Here is a 15037-nt window from a genome sequence, read left to right on the forward strand (position 1 = left end):
AGACCTCTAGGTTTGTCAGGAAGCTGTCCTACAGGTAACTAGGCATCCTTGATTGCCCTATCCCATATCCTCAGTCTTCGCCGGCTGCAGAATATAATCAGAATGGCAGTTCATCTAACCTGTGCTGGGTTTCTTTGTTTTGTTTTTGTTTTTTGTTTTTGCTATTTTAAACAAAATAGGTAGTAGAGACCAAACTGATAGATATTTTAGACCTTTAGAGAAATATAGATCGTTGGGGATCTCTGGTGAATAGTGGATGACTGTCTACGAAGGCAGGTTGTGGGCTAAGTGCCATGCCAGGTCCATTTAATTTGGTTGCAACACCAAAGCAGACAAGAGTCCCTCCACCAGGATTCGTAACTCACAGAGGGAGTCACTGCTGTGGAACAGAAAGAAACCTGAAGCTGGCCCACAACCCAAGACAGTAATCATCCCTACAGGGCTGGGGCTGTTTATTTTGCTGCCCTTTCGTAGGTGGACATTGGGTGCGGTGAGCGTGCTTGTCTAAGTACCTGTTTGACACCCAGGCAGGGCAGAGCTAAAACGACTGTAACCTGAAACCAGTCTAGTTGGTTTTCCTTCCCAGCAGTCAGAGAAAAATCTGCATTCCAGATGAAACCTGCCGGCTAGCTGAAGGAAAGCATTTAAAAACAAAAGACATTCCAAGGGTAGTAAATTAAGTGCTCTCAGAGTTGTGGGCACTCTGAGAGGATCTTTTTTCTTTACTTCCGGTCTTTGATTAAGGGTTTCTAAGAGGTTGTTGATGTGGGCAAATTGCTGGGTTTAGGGCCTCGCTGGCCCTGGCCTTTGATTACCATCCGATGGAAAAGAGGGCCCACTTTAGTCATTTTCTGCTGATTCACTTTGGAATCTCTTGGGCTGCACCAGGGGGTGGTTCAGGGCTGTCCGGACCAGCTTGCCGGCTCAGCACTTTTAAAAACCTCAACTTGCTCACCAATGAGGAAGTTGAATGCGACCAGGAGAATCGTAGGCTCTGGGGCGGAGCTCCTCCTGAAGTCCTGGGCTGGGATTACGGGACAGGCTGACTTTGCCTGCGACAAAAAGCCTTTTGTCCTGGGGAGTAAATACGGAAGTCCAGAAGAGCAGCCTACCTGCCCATGTGTAGTAAGGTGTGCAGCACCAGCTGCTTTGGGGCATAGAGTTGCCCAGACTTAACAAGTTGCCCTGGGCACGCCGGCATCTAGCAAACCGGAAGGGAGGACGCTTGTGACCTGAAAGAGACCAAATGTGTTCTCTGAGCTGCTGAAAGCCTGGCTCCTTCCCCGGTCCTGTCGCTCTCTGTCCTGTAAGTCAAGAGCAGATGGAGCGGATAAACTGAGAGAGCAGGGCAGGTAACACAAGGCAGAACTTGTGTCAAGGGCACTGCGGGGACATGGAAGAGGTTGGTAACTCTCTCAGCAGCAGAGATGTGCTGGAACCAGACAAATCGGAAGCCGGACTTGAGATGGCTCAGTCGATCCTGAGTAAATTCTCTATGAAATCCTTGTTTGGATTTACAAATAAATTGGACTCCTTGGATCCTGAAGAGGAAGATCCCGTGCTGAAGGCCTTTCGCAGTCTAGAGGTGGATCCCGCTTCTGAGCAAGGTGATCCCAGCAAAGGCTCAGATCAGCCACAGGCAGAGGCTCCAGTTCCACCTGATCTTAAAAATGATGGAAAGTCAGCAAGGGCGGAGACAGGATCTGAGGGAAGTCAGGGGAAAGCCAGATCTAACACCTCTTCCCCTGGTTATGAGCTGCTTTCGCCTGCCACTGTGAGCGTGGACAGTGAGGAAGTCATTTGGGTCCGTGGGACCCTGGTTCACACCACCAGTGATTCTGACTCCGAAGATGGAGGCCAGGAGGCAGAAGAAGGAAGCGGTCTTGATAGCCAAAAGCCCACCACTGTTGTTTTATGTGAACCTTCTCAAGAGCCCAAAGACAGACCAGGGGATTCCGAAGAAAATACTGACACTGGGAACACTGATGATACAGAACCCTGTGCTGAAGAGTCTCAGAGAACTTTACTTGAGACAAGTAACAAACTGGAACCTGGTGGTGATGGTAGCCATCCGGCAGAGCACAGCCCCAGGCAGGACCAGGCTGCAGAAGAGGGGTCTCAAACCCCACCCGCAGCAACAGACCAGACTGTAGATGTCCTTGAGAGCACTGTTTCTAAAAGAGAAGCTCCCGGAGAGAAGTCCTTCCAGCTTCCAGCTTTCTTCAGTGGGCTCCGTGTGCTGAAGAAGGGGGCTGCTGCAGAGGCAGGGGAGACCATAACTGAAATTAAACCCAAGGACGGGGACCTGGCTTTGCTCAAGTTGACCCAGCCTGTTCAGAAGTCTCTGGTACAGGGAGGCCCACAGACAGTGAAGAGCCAGGGTAGAGCAACTGATCCGAAGGCCACTCCCACTCTCCTGGAGCAGCTATCTCAGCTGCTCAACATTGACATGCCAAGAACCGAACAGAAGGAAGCGGACCCCGAGTTTCATGGTGCGGATGAGATGGGTTATAGTACTAACCAGGAGAGCCACAAGAGCCCTGGAGATGCCCACATCCAGGGTGGCCAGGTGAAGGCAAAGCCACCAGAGACTGCCCTGGAGGCCTTTAAGGCCTTATTCATCCGTCCCCCCAAAAAGGGGAGCACAGCTGACACCTCTGAGCTGGAAGCTCTAAAGCGAAAGATGAGGCATGAGAAGGAATCACTACGCGCTGTGTTCGAGAGGTCCAAGTCACGGCCGGCAGACAGCCCGTCTGATCCCAAAAGCGTATGTAGAACTGGATTCTGCATTTTGCCATAAGATACGCTATGATTTTTTAAAAATTTCTTTTCAGGCTTCCTGTTAAAATGAATCTTAGTTGCTTGTCATCATTATTATACTCCTTTGGGTAAAAAAAAAAAAAGGAATTTATTATATTAAATGTCTTGCAAAAGAGTACTAAGTTGTTGGACAGAAGTGCTTCTCTTCTGTTTTTCTTGAATGTAATTAAGTGTGATCTATGTGTGGATGTATGGGAAGGAAGGGAAAATATGCACCCTGAGTTTAAGCATCCATGGTCAATGTTCTTATAAAGCATCAGCAACGTGGTGAAGTGCTGCGATGTGTAAGTGTAGCCTGGATTTATAGGGGTTTCTTTACCATTCAGTCATACACCTGTGAAGGCTAGGCTGTCCTTTGAAAGCGCACCATTTAGCAAAATGTGAATTTGTGATGAAACTGAAATGTCCCGCGTTGTTTATATAGCTTCCTGGTTTTGAGTACTGAATTTAGAATGAGTGCTGGTTTTTAACACCAACTCTGCTATTTATGACAGGGTGACCTTGATAATTTCTGAGCCTGTCTTCCCATATCTGAAAAGAAGAAGCTAGCCCTAACCCTTATGGAAAGAATAAATCAAATCAGAGCACAAGAGAATCTAGCAAATAGATGCACTTATTCAAAGAAATTCGAAGTTAATTTATAATGACCGGGGAGTGATTGGCATTGAAAGTTCATGGGAGCAGTGGATAGAATTTCTTGTCAAACATCAATTCAGTATAGGATTATCTTGTCTGCTTGTATATTTAATTAAGCTATTAAAAATTAAAGTCTGTAGAACAGTTACCATAGACTGTAGTTAAATCTAAACACAACATAGCATTCAGGTTGCAAAATTCAACTCCTTAAGAAAATCAGCATGGGGTCAATCTCTTTTAGTTTATAATAGGAAAGAATCAAAATTAGTGTGGAATGCTTAGAGAAGTGTGTCTTCAATTATTGCTACTGTTCATGGGAAATGCAAACTTAGTCCTCATTGTACATAGTTTGTTTGGACTACAGTGGTAAATATTACTCTAAGTGTGCCAGATGATAATGCATTTGTTTTTGTTTCTGCAGTTCGGAGTTTGCACGTGTCCTTTAAACTAGCTAAACAACAAAAATAAAGGGTTGTATGTTAGGTAGTCTTGAGTTTTTGTTTATTTTTTATTTTGTTTTTATGTTTGTGTATGTGTGTGTGTTTTTTAATTTTAGTTTTTACCCCAACTTATTCTTTACCCTCCCAGGAAAAGGTGCATCTTGTCCTAAGACAACTCAGTTACATGTAATGGGAGCAACGTGGCACTGGCCATTAAAATTGATATTAGAATCAGTGTTAGGATGTGTGGTTTCAAGAATCTATTGGCTCTGCCACACTTCTCTTAAATTATTCTTTGCCTGTTTTTGCACAGCCTGACCAGAGCCCCACAGAGCAGGACGACAGGACTCCAGGCAGACTCCAAGCTGTCTGGCCACCCCCAAAGACAAAGGACACAGAGGAAAAAGTGGGACTGAAGTACACTGAAGCAGGTAACGTGAAAGGAAACTGGCACCCAGGAATGAACTTCTTCCCGAAGTGGCCTTTAGCTCAAGTTCAGAGGAATCTCAGCATTGGGGGTTTTCTCACTGTACATTACAACGCAGAAGGTCTGCTCTTGGTCTTAGCATGAAAGCACACCACTTTCCACATTCACTGTGAGTGACAGTCTCGGGGATGAAACTTTACTGCCGTGCAATGAATGGAAGGGAGCAGGAGGGTCAAGTAGGAGAGCCTTTGGAGAGTGAAATGGAGCAGGTAGATTACAAATTCTTCTGGAAGCAGGTGGTTGGGCACATAGAATGCTTGTGTGAGCTGGCAGCATCGCTAGGACAGGCAAGTATGATTCTCCAGGACTGTAATCTGATGTTCTGTTTGTCTCTGAGTAATGCTTCCCAGATAAAGGAACCTTGTGCAGACTGAACATACAGATGCCATATCGGTTACTCGCTCACTCTTGTTAGACAAAGCTTCGTTTAATGCATGTCCAATTTTAAGACACTCTACCTCTCTGGAAAACTTCCCAGGAACTCAGCTTGACTTTATTTACATGGAATAGGACTCTAGATATTTTACTCTTTAAGTAGAAGGAAAGTTCAAAAGAAAATCACTGTAGAACTAGACATGGATATATTTTAATTGTGTGTGTGTGTGTGTGTGTGTGTGTGTGTGTGTGTGTTAGGGATAGGGGGTTGTGTTTTATCAAAACTCTACTTTCTTCCTGATATTTGGAGATGTATCTGACCTACCCAGAGACTGCCACTCCAAAATATGGTGACAGTGCTTTTATTTATTTAATTTAAAGGATTAGTTAAAACACTGCAGGAAGAGACTGCCTGACAGTTTTCCATTGTCACGGTCCAGTCTCGATCTCATATTAACTTCCCCGAAGTGAGTTCTAATTTCGGTGCTGGGCTATTGAGTCCTGGGAAGGGACCTCAACCCATGCTAAGTTGAGCTGTGTTGCAGCACAAAGGCTATTAGACCTGGGGTCCACCTCTGGTCTCTGCTGAGCTTTCACGTAACTAAACTTGCATGGTGGGTAGACAAAGGAAAGCTGAAGTCTGTGATACACCCACACAGGCTACCGGTTTTTTTTTTGTTTTGTTTTGTTTTTTGTTTTTTTATTTCAGTCCTGGTCAGTGTTCAAGGGAGAAAGTGTTCCTGTTGAAAAGAACCACTTACGACCCTTTGTCTGTTCTTCAAGCCTGAGGCCTTTGCATTTCCACTGTCTCTCTTCCCCATGGGACAGGGGAATCTTCACTGTGAAACCACATGACTTCCTTCATGTCCCTGATGTTCTTGTCTGTTCCCATATGTAGTTCATTGCAGTTCATTGCAGCGACTCTTTAGAAGGTTAAGAGAGGCCCTTCCTTTGTTCATCTTTTATATATGGCTTTTGGTGGTGGTGGTGGTGTGGTAAGCATGCATGTAAGTTTAGTCTACATAATGTATAGAAATACTTCTTTTTGTAAGGGGCTCAAAGATTAGTTAATTCAGTAGGCTTTGTGTAAAGTCTTAGTTGAGAGTACACACCTTGGCGAGGGGGCCTGGAGGTGGTCCACACACCCAATCACAAACTTGTGGCTTCTCTGAGACAGTTAACTACATCATAACATGTTATTTTTCTGCACTGCTTTTCTTATGGGATTAAAAAAAAAAAGACCTCATCCTTAGTGAAAATACGTATAGCCCCTTCAGTTTTCCAGCATGCACGCAATTTCTCCCAATTAGAACGCTATCTGTGATCACAATATTGACCTATTTACCAAGTCATTTGCTTAGCATGGTATAGTGTGAGTGATTAAATGCCCTGAAATTGTCTTAACAAAACAAAACAAAACAAAACAAAACAAAACAAAACAAAACATAGAATACAGTGAGCCCCAAGTCCTAAATTAGAGATTTTAGTCTTGATCTAGTTAGTATTGCTTCTATACTATACTATAGTTGTCTATATTAGAGACACCTTCCTTGCCATGGTGGGCATTTGCTGAGTAGACAAGGAAGTAAATGCCATACATGCTTCTTGAATGCAGTTTAGTCCTATTTTGAATGGCTCCTTAGTTTTTGCTTTGTGTTGTTCCTTTGCTTTCCACTTCCAGAGGCTCACAGAGGCATCCATCCCAATTAACCGCGGCTGTGATTCCTCACCTTTCTGACATGTGTTGTCAGAGCCACTAAGACCTTAAATGAGCTTGTGAGAAGGCAGCAGGTGAAAGGCATATTAATTATAATTTCATTGGGTAAGACAGCAGACCGGCCATGCATTTCCCGGGAGCCCCCTTGGTTACAGTACTTTGGCACAATTATGTTCAGTGTCTGCTGTCTGGATGCCTGGGAACCTTCTAGTACTGGTGTATTTTAGGGGATGTGGTTTCCATAGAAGAATAAGATACCCCACACATTTTGTACCTGGGTGATAATTTTGAGAAAGTTAATACAAGCCCTTTCCCCCACCCCGTCGTGCTTATCTTGAGTTTTGTTATTGAGTAAACTGAAGTCTCAGGAATTTGATGTGCAACTGAACATATTTTGTGACGTCTCCATTGGTTTCCCTGCCCCTAGGGAAACATACTGAGATCATCTAGAGGGCTTAGAGACAGCAGTTTGAGTGACAGCAATTCAGGGTATCCTAAGTCTCAAGCTTTTACATCTTCAGTGTACTTTAGTGTTCTCAGGACTTATTAGTCACTAATCTAAGGAAACAGGAGAGTAAGATCTCAGTGTTTCTATTTCCAATGAACATTAGAATTCTGTGCTGATGAAGAGAGATGGTCAGTCCCTGTTTACACAGCCTAGCTTTCCCATGAGTTCCCCCCACTCCACTCTGTGATGCCCTAGGCCATTTTTACTGACTTTTCTTAATCAGTACTCTCTTTAGTGACATAAGGCATTACTGGATCCTACAGATTAAATTTTATTGAGGATAAAATGGAAATGAGCTAACATCAGAGAATCTGTGAATATTAAACGGTGGCTTTTAGAGTCTTCCTAGTCTGTGAGGATACCTCGCAGTGGTTCCTCCTGCCCACTGCCAGCATGCTCCCGTCTGCCATTCTGCACCTTCTGCAGCTCTGGACACCCAGCCACTTCTCTTTAGGTTTTGCTGGAGCATCCAGTGCCTCGGTTGTCCCGTGCCCATACTAAGGGAATTGTTGCTTCCACTCTCTGAGTCCTTGGGGGCTTTGGCGATGTGCCAGTTAAGAGCTATCACTTAACGGATTTCCATGGGGACTGGAGTTGACCTCTACTTAGGGACTGAGTTTGGAACTCACAGTGTTAGTTCATACTGTCCTGGGAATGCTTTGCTCACATAGAACAGAATACCCCCACCCCTACAATGTGCTGAGCCTTCCTTACTATCTTGTTATTGTTGGTGTGAGCCAATTCTGTGTCTTGATGTCTCACAATTACTTTGAGTGAACAGATCATTTCACACACCTCCCCCCCCCCCCACTTTACTTGGCTTGCGCTGGGACATATGCCTCTCGGAATTCTTTCTCCCAATACCTCCTTTTGCTATTGATACAAGCTGTGGATGGTCTAGTGCTGTTTTTAAGTAGTTTTCTCTGTCTTCTTTCCCATTAACAAAATTCAAAGAGAAGCCAAGTCATCTGGAGCCACTTAAGAGACTGTTCATAAAGAACAGTGACAGCAAAGCTCGAGAGGCAAGTTACTCTTTCCCCGTGCAGATACACTGCCTGCATGCCTTAAATGATGTTTCTACCTCTTTTTTGTTTTTCCTTCCCTCAATTTCACAACAGAATTTGATGTGGAGCACAATCTGAGTAAAAGATCTGTTTTTTTTCCCCTGAAGTTTGAACTGATTTCACAGCAGGGTTTTAGAATAACTGTCCTCTCTCTGACTGAGTTTACCCCTGCAATGGATTTCCTGTGGCTGTGTTTGCATCGTCCCTTGGCATCTGCAGCCCTGCAGTGCTGCTGCATACCTCACAGGACAGCATCCCTGCGTACTTCAAGCAATACTTTCTGCTTTTCTGATCTATCTGTTCCTCCAAAACATTTTGCAGAGGGGTCGCCTTTGGGAGTTTTTCTTGGAATTGCCTTACTCTTAGTGTGAGGTGGGAATGAAAATTCTTAGTGTTTGAACATATTATAGAAAACTTTATCCAGGGCATTTTATGAGTTTTAGAAAAATTTTAAAATTATTTTCTTGTATATATGAACAGATATACATATATGTGTGTGCCTTGCATTTTATCTAAATATATCTCGAGACACGTTATTTAACAATAACTCCTTTGTTTGAATTTGTTTCTTGAATTAGTTTTCTGTTTCTAGAATGTTTCTAACAGTCTGTTGACTAACGCTTCATGGGCTTTATACGCTTTCTTGCCAAGTCCAGAGTTCATCCCAGTTCAGGTTGCACTAAATCCCAGTTTGGATGCACCGACTACTGAAGAGCCTCCTCTGAGCCTTTGCTAAGTGATGATTCTAAGTATTTTGAGAATTTTAAAAACCGTAGTCATGTAGGCTGGAGAGATGACTCAGCTCGGAAATGGTCTTCTGGGAGAGCAGGGTTTGATTCCTAGCACCCATATGGTAATTAACAACAGTAATTATAGGGTGTCTGACACTCTCTTCTGTCCTTCTCGGTCACTGCATGCACGTGCTGCACACACATGCACACAGACAAAACACCCATCTACATGATATAAAAAGAAACACATCTCAAAAAAATTAATAAAACCATGTAATGATAACCAAAAGCTACTAAAAAACATGCTGCCCTCAGCCCTGCGTGGTGTGCCTGATGTCCAGGCATCGGTTTGTGTGCCAAGATTCAGACGAGGAATCTCTCTGTGTGTTCTTCACACTCATTCCTTAATGAAGTCAAAGCGTGTGGAATTAAAAATGGCACCACGCATTGAATTGTCAATCTTTTAATTAATTGCCCATCACAGGGGCAAGGGGGTGGCATGAAGAACAAAAGCACTCATTTCTTCTTACATGAACTGGGCACCTTTGGCTTTTCTTCCTTTGTGCATCTAAGAAACCTTGTTCTCTACTGGCAACACTTCCAAGCTAGGCTTTACAAACCCTAAATACTGTCCTCTGAGTGTTAGGGTGGTCACGGCTTTTGTAGAAAAGAGAACTCATCACAGGGTATTGAAGTGATGAGCAAGTCACCAGCATAGGTGGCCTCTCCTAGGACTTTCACTGCCAGAAGCTTGGTGGTACTGAGCTCAGAACAACTTGGAAATGTTTCCTATCCAGAGACCTGTGGATCAGCTCAACCCTCACCTGAGTGAGGATCTACCTACCCTCTGGTTTTGCTTCTCATTTGCCTTAAGTGAGAGAGCTCTTCCTGGTGAGTCAGACATTCTTGCTTCATCATCCAGGGAGAGCTAAAAATATCATGGAATTATTGGCTCACTGTAAGCCTAGGTTTTAATTTCCCCATCCATGGCTAACAGAGTGTGTTAACCCTGGGTGGATATTGCCTTAAAGTCATGTGTCTAGATGACTTGTCCCAAGTCCTCTGTAACTGCCTAGGCAGTGGATTTGCTTGTCCTGTGTTCTTTGGTCATTTAGGTCACTCTGCCATCACTTGCATGAAGTGATTTTGATAGGACATAATTTAGAGATGTCCAAACTAGAGACTAGGACAGCTTTGCATTTTGTGGCTACGTGTAGAAAAGAGGGGCAGACTGGGAAGCTGGAGGTGGAGAAGTGCTAAGTTTCCACTTGTTTTAATGCTTGCAATCCTGGTGGGAAAATCAAGTTTCCCAAACTTAAGCTGCAGCTAAAGCTTGACATTCAGCAAGGGAGTCCCAAGTGTAAACCCAAACACTGTGTTCAAAGAGTTTAAGACATGGCTATTGTTTGTTTACACATTTATGTAGTTATTTGTTGTTCTGGCTAATCATATGTCAACTTGACACACAAACTAGTTATCTTAAAGGAGAGAATCCCAGTTGAGAAATTACCTCCATAAGATCCTGCTGTAAGGCATTTTCTTAGTGATTGATGGGGGAAGGTCTAGCCCATTGTGGGTGATGGCATCCCTGGGTTGTTAGTCCTGGGTTCTATAAGTAGTCAGGCTGAGCAAGTCACTCTGTTTTAAGTAATAATGCATGTACATGTTTAGATTTTATTTCCAAAGTAATACATTAATTTATATTAACAAACTACTAGTATTAACATACACATTTTGTTTTTCTCAAACATACTCACATGCTCAGCTACATTTAGTAAATGCTACATTCTTACAAAAGTGCCATGTATTATACAAATTCATTCCATATTTTGATCTCTTTCCAGAAAACTTACTTATTTTCATTAATTGTAGTTATTACTATAGTCACCCAGGCATTATTCCAAACACCTCAATTTGCTTTTGCTTCTAGATTCTTATACACACAAATTCTTGTATATACAGTGAGTTTTTCAGGACTGGTGACATGGTTTTGAGGTCGGGAAGGTGCTTGCTTGCACAAGCATAAGGAGGGGTCTCAGACCAGTCTCCTGCACACCGGACAGAGGATAGTCGGGGTGATGTGTGTAATCCCAGTGCTGGTGAGGCAGAGCCAGGTGGATTCTGAAGGCTCACTGGCCAGCAAGTCTAGCAGAATCGAGAGCTTAAGGTTCAGTTAATGGGGTCTCAAAGGATGCAGCAATGTCTATAACACTGTCCCATACACTAAAAACTGTTTATGATGACAAACTTAACTCTGTGATTGTGTGTGTGTGTGTGTGTGTGTGTGTGTTTGTGCACACGCACGCATGCTGAGATCAATGTTGGATGGACAGCTTCAAAAGCTGTCCATCTTATTACACCCAGTATAATGTTCTCAGGGTTCACCTATGTTGTGGCATGCTCTGGGATTCCCTTCTCTTCAAAGGTTGAATACTTTGTATCTGTTACTCTGAGTTGTTCCTATATCTTGTTTAGTGTCAGTAATGCACCTATTTGATTGTGCAAAACACCTCTTCAAGATATGCCTTCAATTGTTTAGTGTGTATGTCACTCTTTGTCTCTGTCTCTCTGTATGTGTTTGTGTGCATGCAGGAGTGTGTACTCCTGTGTGTATGTGTTTGTGTACATGCACAGTCAGTGCCTAGAAGTGATACTGACAGATTTCTCTTTTTTGAGGAATTTCTGGTATTTTTCTGGTTTTGTTTTTTATTTTTTATTTTTTTATCTTTTGGAGGCAGGGTCCCAATGTATATCCTGGGTGGTCTAGAACTCTCTATGTAGACCAGGCCAACCTTGAACTCTCAGAGATTTTCCTGTCTCTAACCACCCCCAAGTGCCGAGATTGACAGAGGATGTCACCACACCTGGCCTGTATACTTAAAAATTAAATAATAATATAATTTTTCATTGCCATCAACACTTCACAAACTTCTATTTCTTCACATCCTGCAAGCATTATTATTATTTTTAACGTAGCCATCCTAATAGACATGAAAAGGTTTCTCCTGTGCTCTGGACTGCATCTCTAATGGTATGACATTGAGTGTCTTTCTGAGTGTCTATTGAACATATATGTATCTTGGTTGGAGCAGATGTCTGTTCTATTCCTCTGCCCATTTTTAAAGTGAATTGTTAACATTAGAGAGTAAATCACAGTTTCCCTCAGCCCTCTCTGCAGTCTGGGACTTGCCAAATAAAGCTGAAAACAGCTAATAGTTGACATCTTGTCTTTTTTATTTCAAAGGCTCCCTTTCGATGTTGTCTAGTTCTTGATTATATTGGACTAGAAATTGTATTCAATTTTATTACAGACCTGGACTTTTAAGTGCTGTTTGAATTTGTTGCACTAGGGATATACTTTTTAAAATGATTCATGATATTCTTCGATTTGATTGGTGGTTAACATTTTGATTTATTGATGAAGACCCATTTCTACTTTCTTTCATTTTAAAAAATATTTATGTATTTATTTATTATGTATACAGTATTCTGCCTCCATATATGCCTAAGGTCAGAGGAGGGTACCAAATCTCATTACAGATGGTTAAGAACCACCATATGGTTTCTGGGAATTGAACTCAGGACCTCTGGAAGATAAGACTGTGCTCTTAACCTCTGAGTCATCTCTCCAGCCCCCATTTCTACTTCCTTGAGAAGCAAGTCCCATGTAATTGTGATGTAAGGTTCAATTTTATTTGATGATTTTCTGGTTATTTATTTGAATGATCCCCCATTTTCACCAGTGTGATAGTTCCCCATAGGCTCATGTGTTTGAACACTTGGTGTTCATTTATGTTTAAGAAGATTATAGAACCTTCAGGAAGTAGAGCATTGCTGGAGGAAGTACATTACTGAGGATGGGCTTTCAGAGTTGAAAGCTCCACCTCATTTCCTGTTCTCTACATCTCTGTCTTTCTGTGATTCCTATGTGGGATGATGTGATCTCCCTGCTTCTTCCTCCTGCTGCTGCTAGCTTTCTGTACCAACCATGATGGAGTCATTTCTGAAATTGTAAGATGAAATAAACCCTTTCTTTCTTCCATTGCTTCTGGAGATGGTATTTTACCACAGAGATAGAAAAGTAACCAATACAATTAGCATATATTTATTATTTTCAATAAGAGCTTAATTATGGCATTTTCATAATGTGAAGATGAACATGTAAAATAAATGCATCAATTGTGTGCATTGTATATTCCCCTTCTCTGAAAATCTGGCATCTTTAATACTGAAAAATGTTCACCAAAAATATCTTTGTGACTTCAAGATAAAGGAAAATATTAGGACACTTTTCTGTATATTAACTAACAGAGAGTACAAGGTTCATGTCAGAGCACTAAATTTGTTAAAAACAGAAATGAATGAATGATTTTCAGATCTGCATTCTGTGTTCTTTTTTTTTCCTCCTTAGTGTTCTTCAGTATACCAGTATTCAAGATAAGTAGAATTGAATTTAGATAAAAAACTGCCATTGTGTGTTGAGGTCCATGGCATGGCTAGGGTAACTCCTAGGGGATTTTCCTTGAGTTTGTGAGAACACATTCTATCTCATGATGTAATCCTAGAACTTGCAAATGGTGGTGATATCAGAGTCTGAGATTATATCTCACTCCGATTTAGTGACACTAACACATTATAAGTATCTACTTCATTGGTGCTGGTATTAAATTTGCAAATGCATTTAATAATACACCCATTCATTTAGCAAACATTCACCGCGTATCTGCTATGTACAGGTAAATGTGATAGGTGCTTGGAATGTAAAGAGGAACACAGCAGGATTGTTGCTAGGAAGCAGCTTATAATTTTATTTTTAGTTTTTAGTTTTGTTTTTCACCAGGGTCTAAGTGGGTACTTTGGAGAATGGGGAAAATGTGAAATATATACAAAAACCTTAATTGAACAGCCTCAATGCTCTGATAGAAGAATATGTGGCATGTGATTGAATGACGTCAGTTTTACACGGAGAAATGAGAAAAAGCCTCACAAGTCAGCTTGGAAAATGGTAGTCTGGGTAAGCGGGATGAAGCTGAGAAAGAGCAAACACACACAGAGACAGCAGATCCTCGAGGTTGTTATAAACAAATACATAAGCAAGCTGGGCCTGGCAGCATAGGCTTATACTATCAGCTACTCTAGAGGCTGAAGCAGAAGCACCCCAAGTTCTAGGCCATCCTGAGGGATAAACAGTATGGTGTGCAATGGTGTTAAACCTGTAGTTTGGGGGGTGGAGGATACCGGGTCTTAGGAGAAGGAATGTGTGGTATTCCATGTTGAGGACTGACCTATAGACATTTGTGTGAGCTATGGAGCAATTTTAGGCAGAGAAATAACATAACTAAATACAGGTTTTATGAGAGTCCTCTGGAGGTATTAAGGAAGAATGTTAATGTTGGAGCGACGTAAGGAGGAGTAAAATGAATAGGAATCTTGCTTGGAGGTCCTTGTGTGGTCTAGAGGGAAGATGGTAGGGGCAGTCAGTGACTTTCATTGTCCTGTGAACAGAAACATTCTAAATGTTCATTATTCGTGATGTGGTATGATAATGGAAATGACATAGTTTAAATCAGTAGATTGCCCTGGTTCCACTTTTAAGTGATGGCTCATCTTTTTTTTTTTTTTTCTTATTAAATCTATTGCCTGGTATACAAGAAGAATAAAATAAGATCATTTGAACTTAAAACATTTACTACCTTGTTCATCCTGGAAAGAATATGGAACTTTAAAGTGATATATATGTGTATATACTCTTTACTTTGCTTATGAATGATTTAATTATTAGATGAAACATATCTTTAGTACCTTAGTAATGAGCTTATATAATGCAGGTTTTCCAACAATAACATTTGTAGGAATTATTTTTCTTAATTACTTATTTTCTTTTTAATTAAAAATAATTATCATATTACAACAATCCAATTAGATAGCATACTGCCATTGCACTAATGTCTCTATGACAAAACAATGCCAAGCAAATTATTCTATACTTTCAGACTCGGCCAATGTTTTGATCTTAGCTTCATCTTTCTGACTCTACCCACTTTTCTCTCAGTTTCGACTCTGCTTCCTTGACTCTCCCACCGTCTCATGACGTCTTCTGAATCCCCATCAGACACTCCCTATGACAGCTCTTTGATTATTGGAGTTTTATTGAAGCGTCATGCTACTTGTTGAGCACGTTGTTCCTTGAGCCCTCTATTCAGATGTCCAGTTTTCAGTGAAGAGTAGTCTTGCGACCCTTTTTATTAAGATACACAGA

The 15037-nt window shown here is 41.8% G+C and overlaps 1 protein-coding gene across 4 annotated transcripts in view; it reads left to right on the top strand.

The window, feature by feature from the left end:
- Fmn1 (formin 1) overlaps positions 1-15037 on the top strand; it is a 381486-nt gene that overhangs the window by 118428 nt on the left and 248021 nt on the right. For 2 of the 4 annotated variants that reach the window (XM_076929458.1, XM_034494159.2), the window contains one exon: positions 4210-4327. The exons of 1 other annotated variant lie outside the window; for it this stretch is intronic. In XM_076929458.1, coding sequence (XP_076785573.1) covers positions 4210-4327 — 118 coding nt within the window. Of the gene's footprint in view, positions 1-887; positions 2768-4209; positions 4328-15037 lie in introns of those variants that run through there. One more of the 4 variants, XM_034494158.2, reaches the window with a different exon arrangement.

This window comes from Arvicanthis niloticus, chromosome 2, assembly GCF_011762505.2.
Source record: "Arvicanthis niloticus isolate mArvNil1 chromosome 2, mArvNil1.pat.X, whole genome shotgun sequence".
In the NCBI taxonomy this organism is placed as follows: domain Eukaryota; kingdom Metazoa; phylum Chordata; class Mammalia; order Rodentia; family Muridae; genus Arvicanthis; species Arvicanthis niloticus.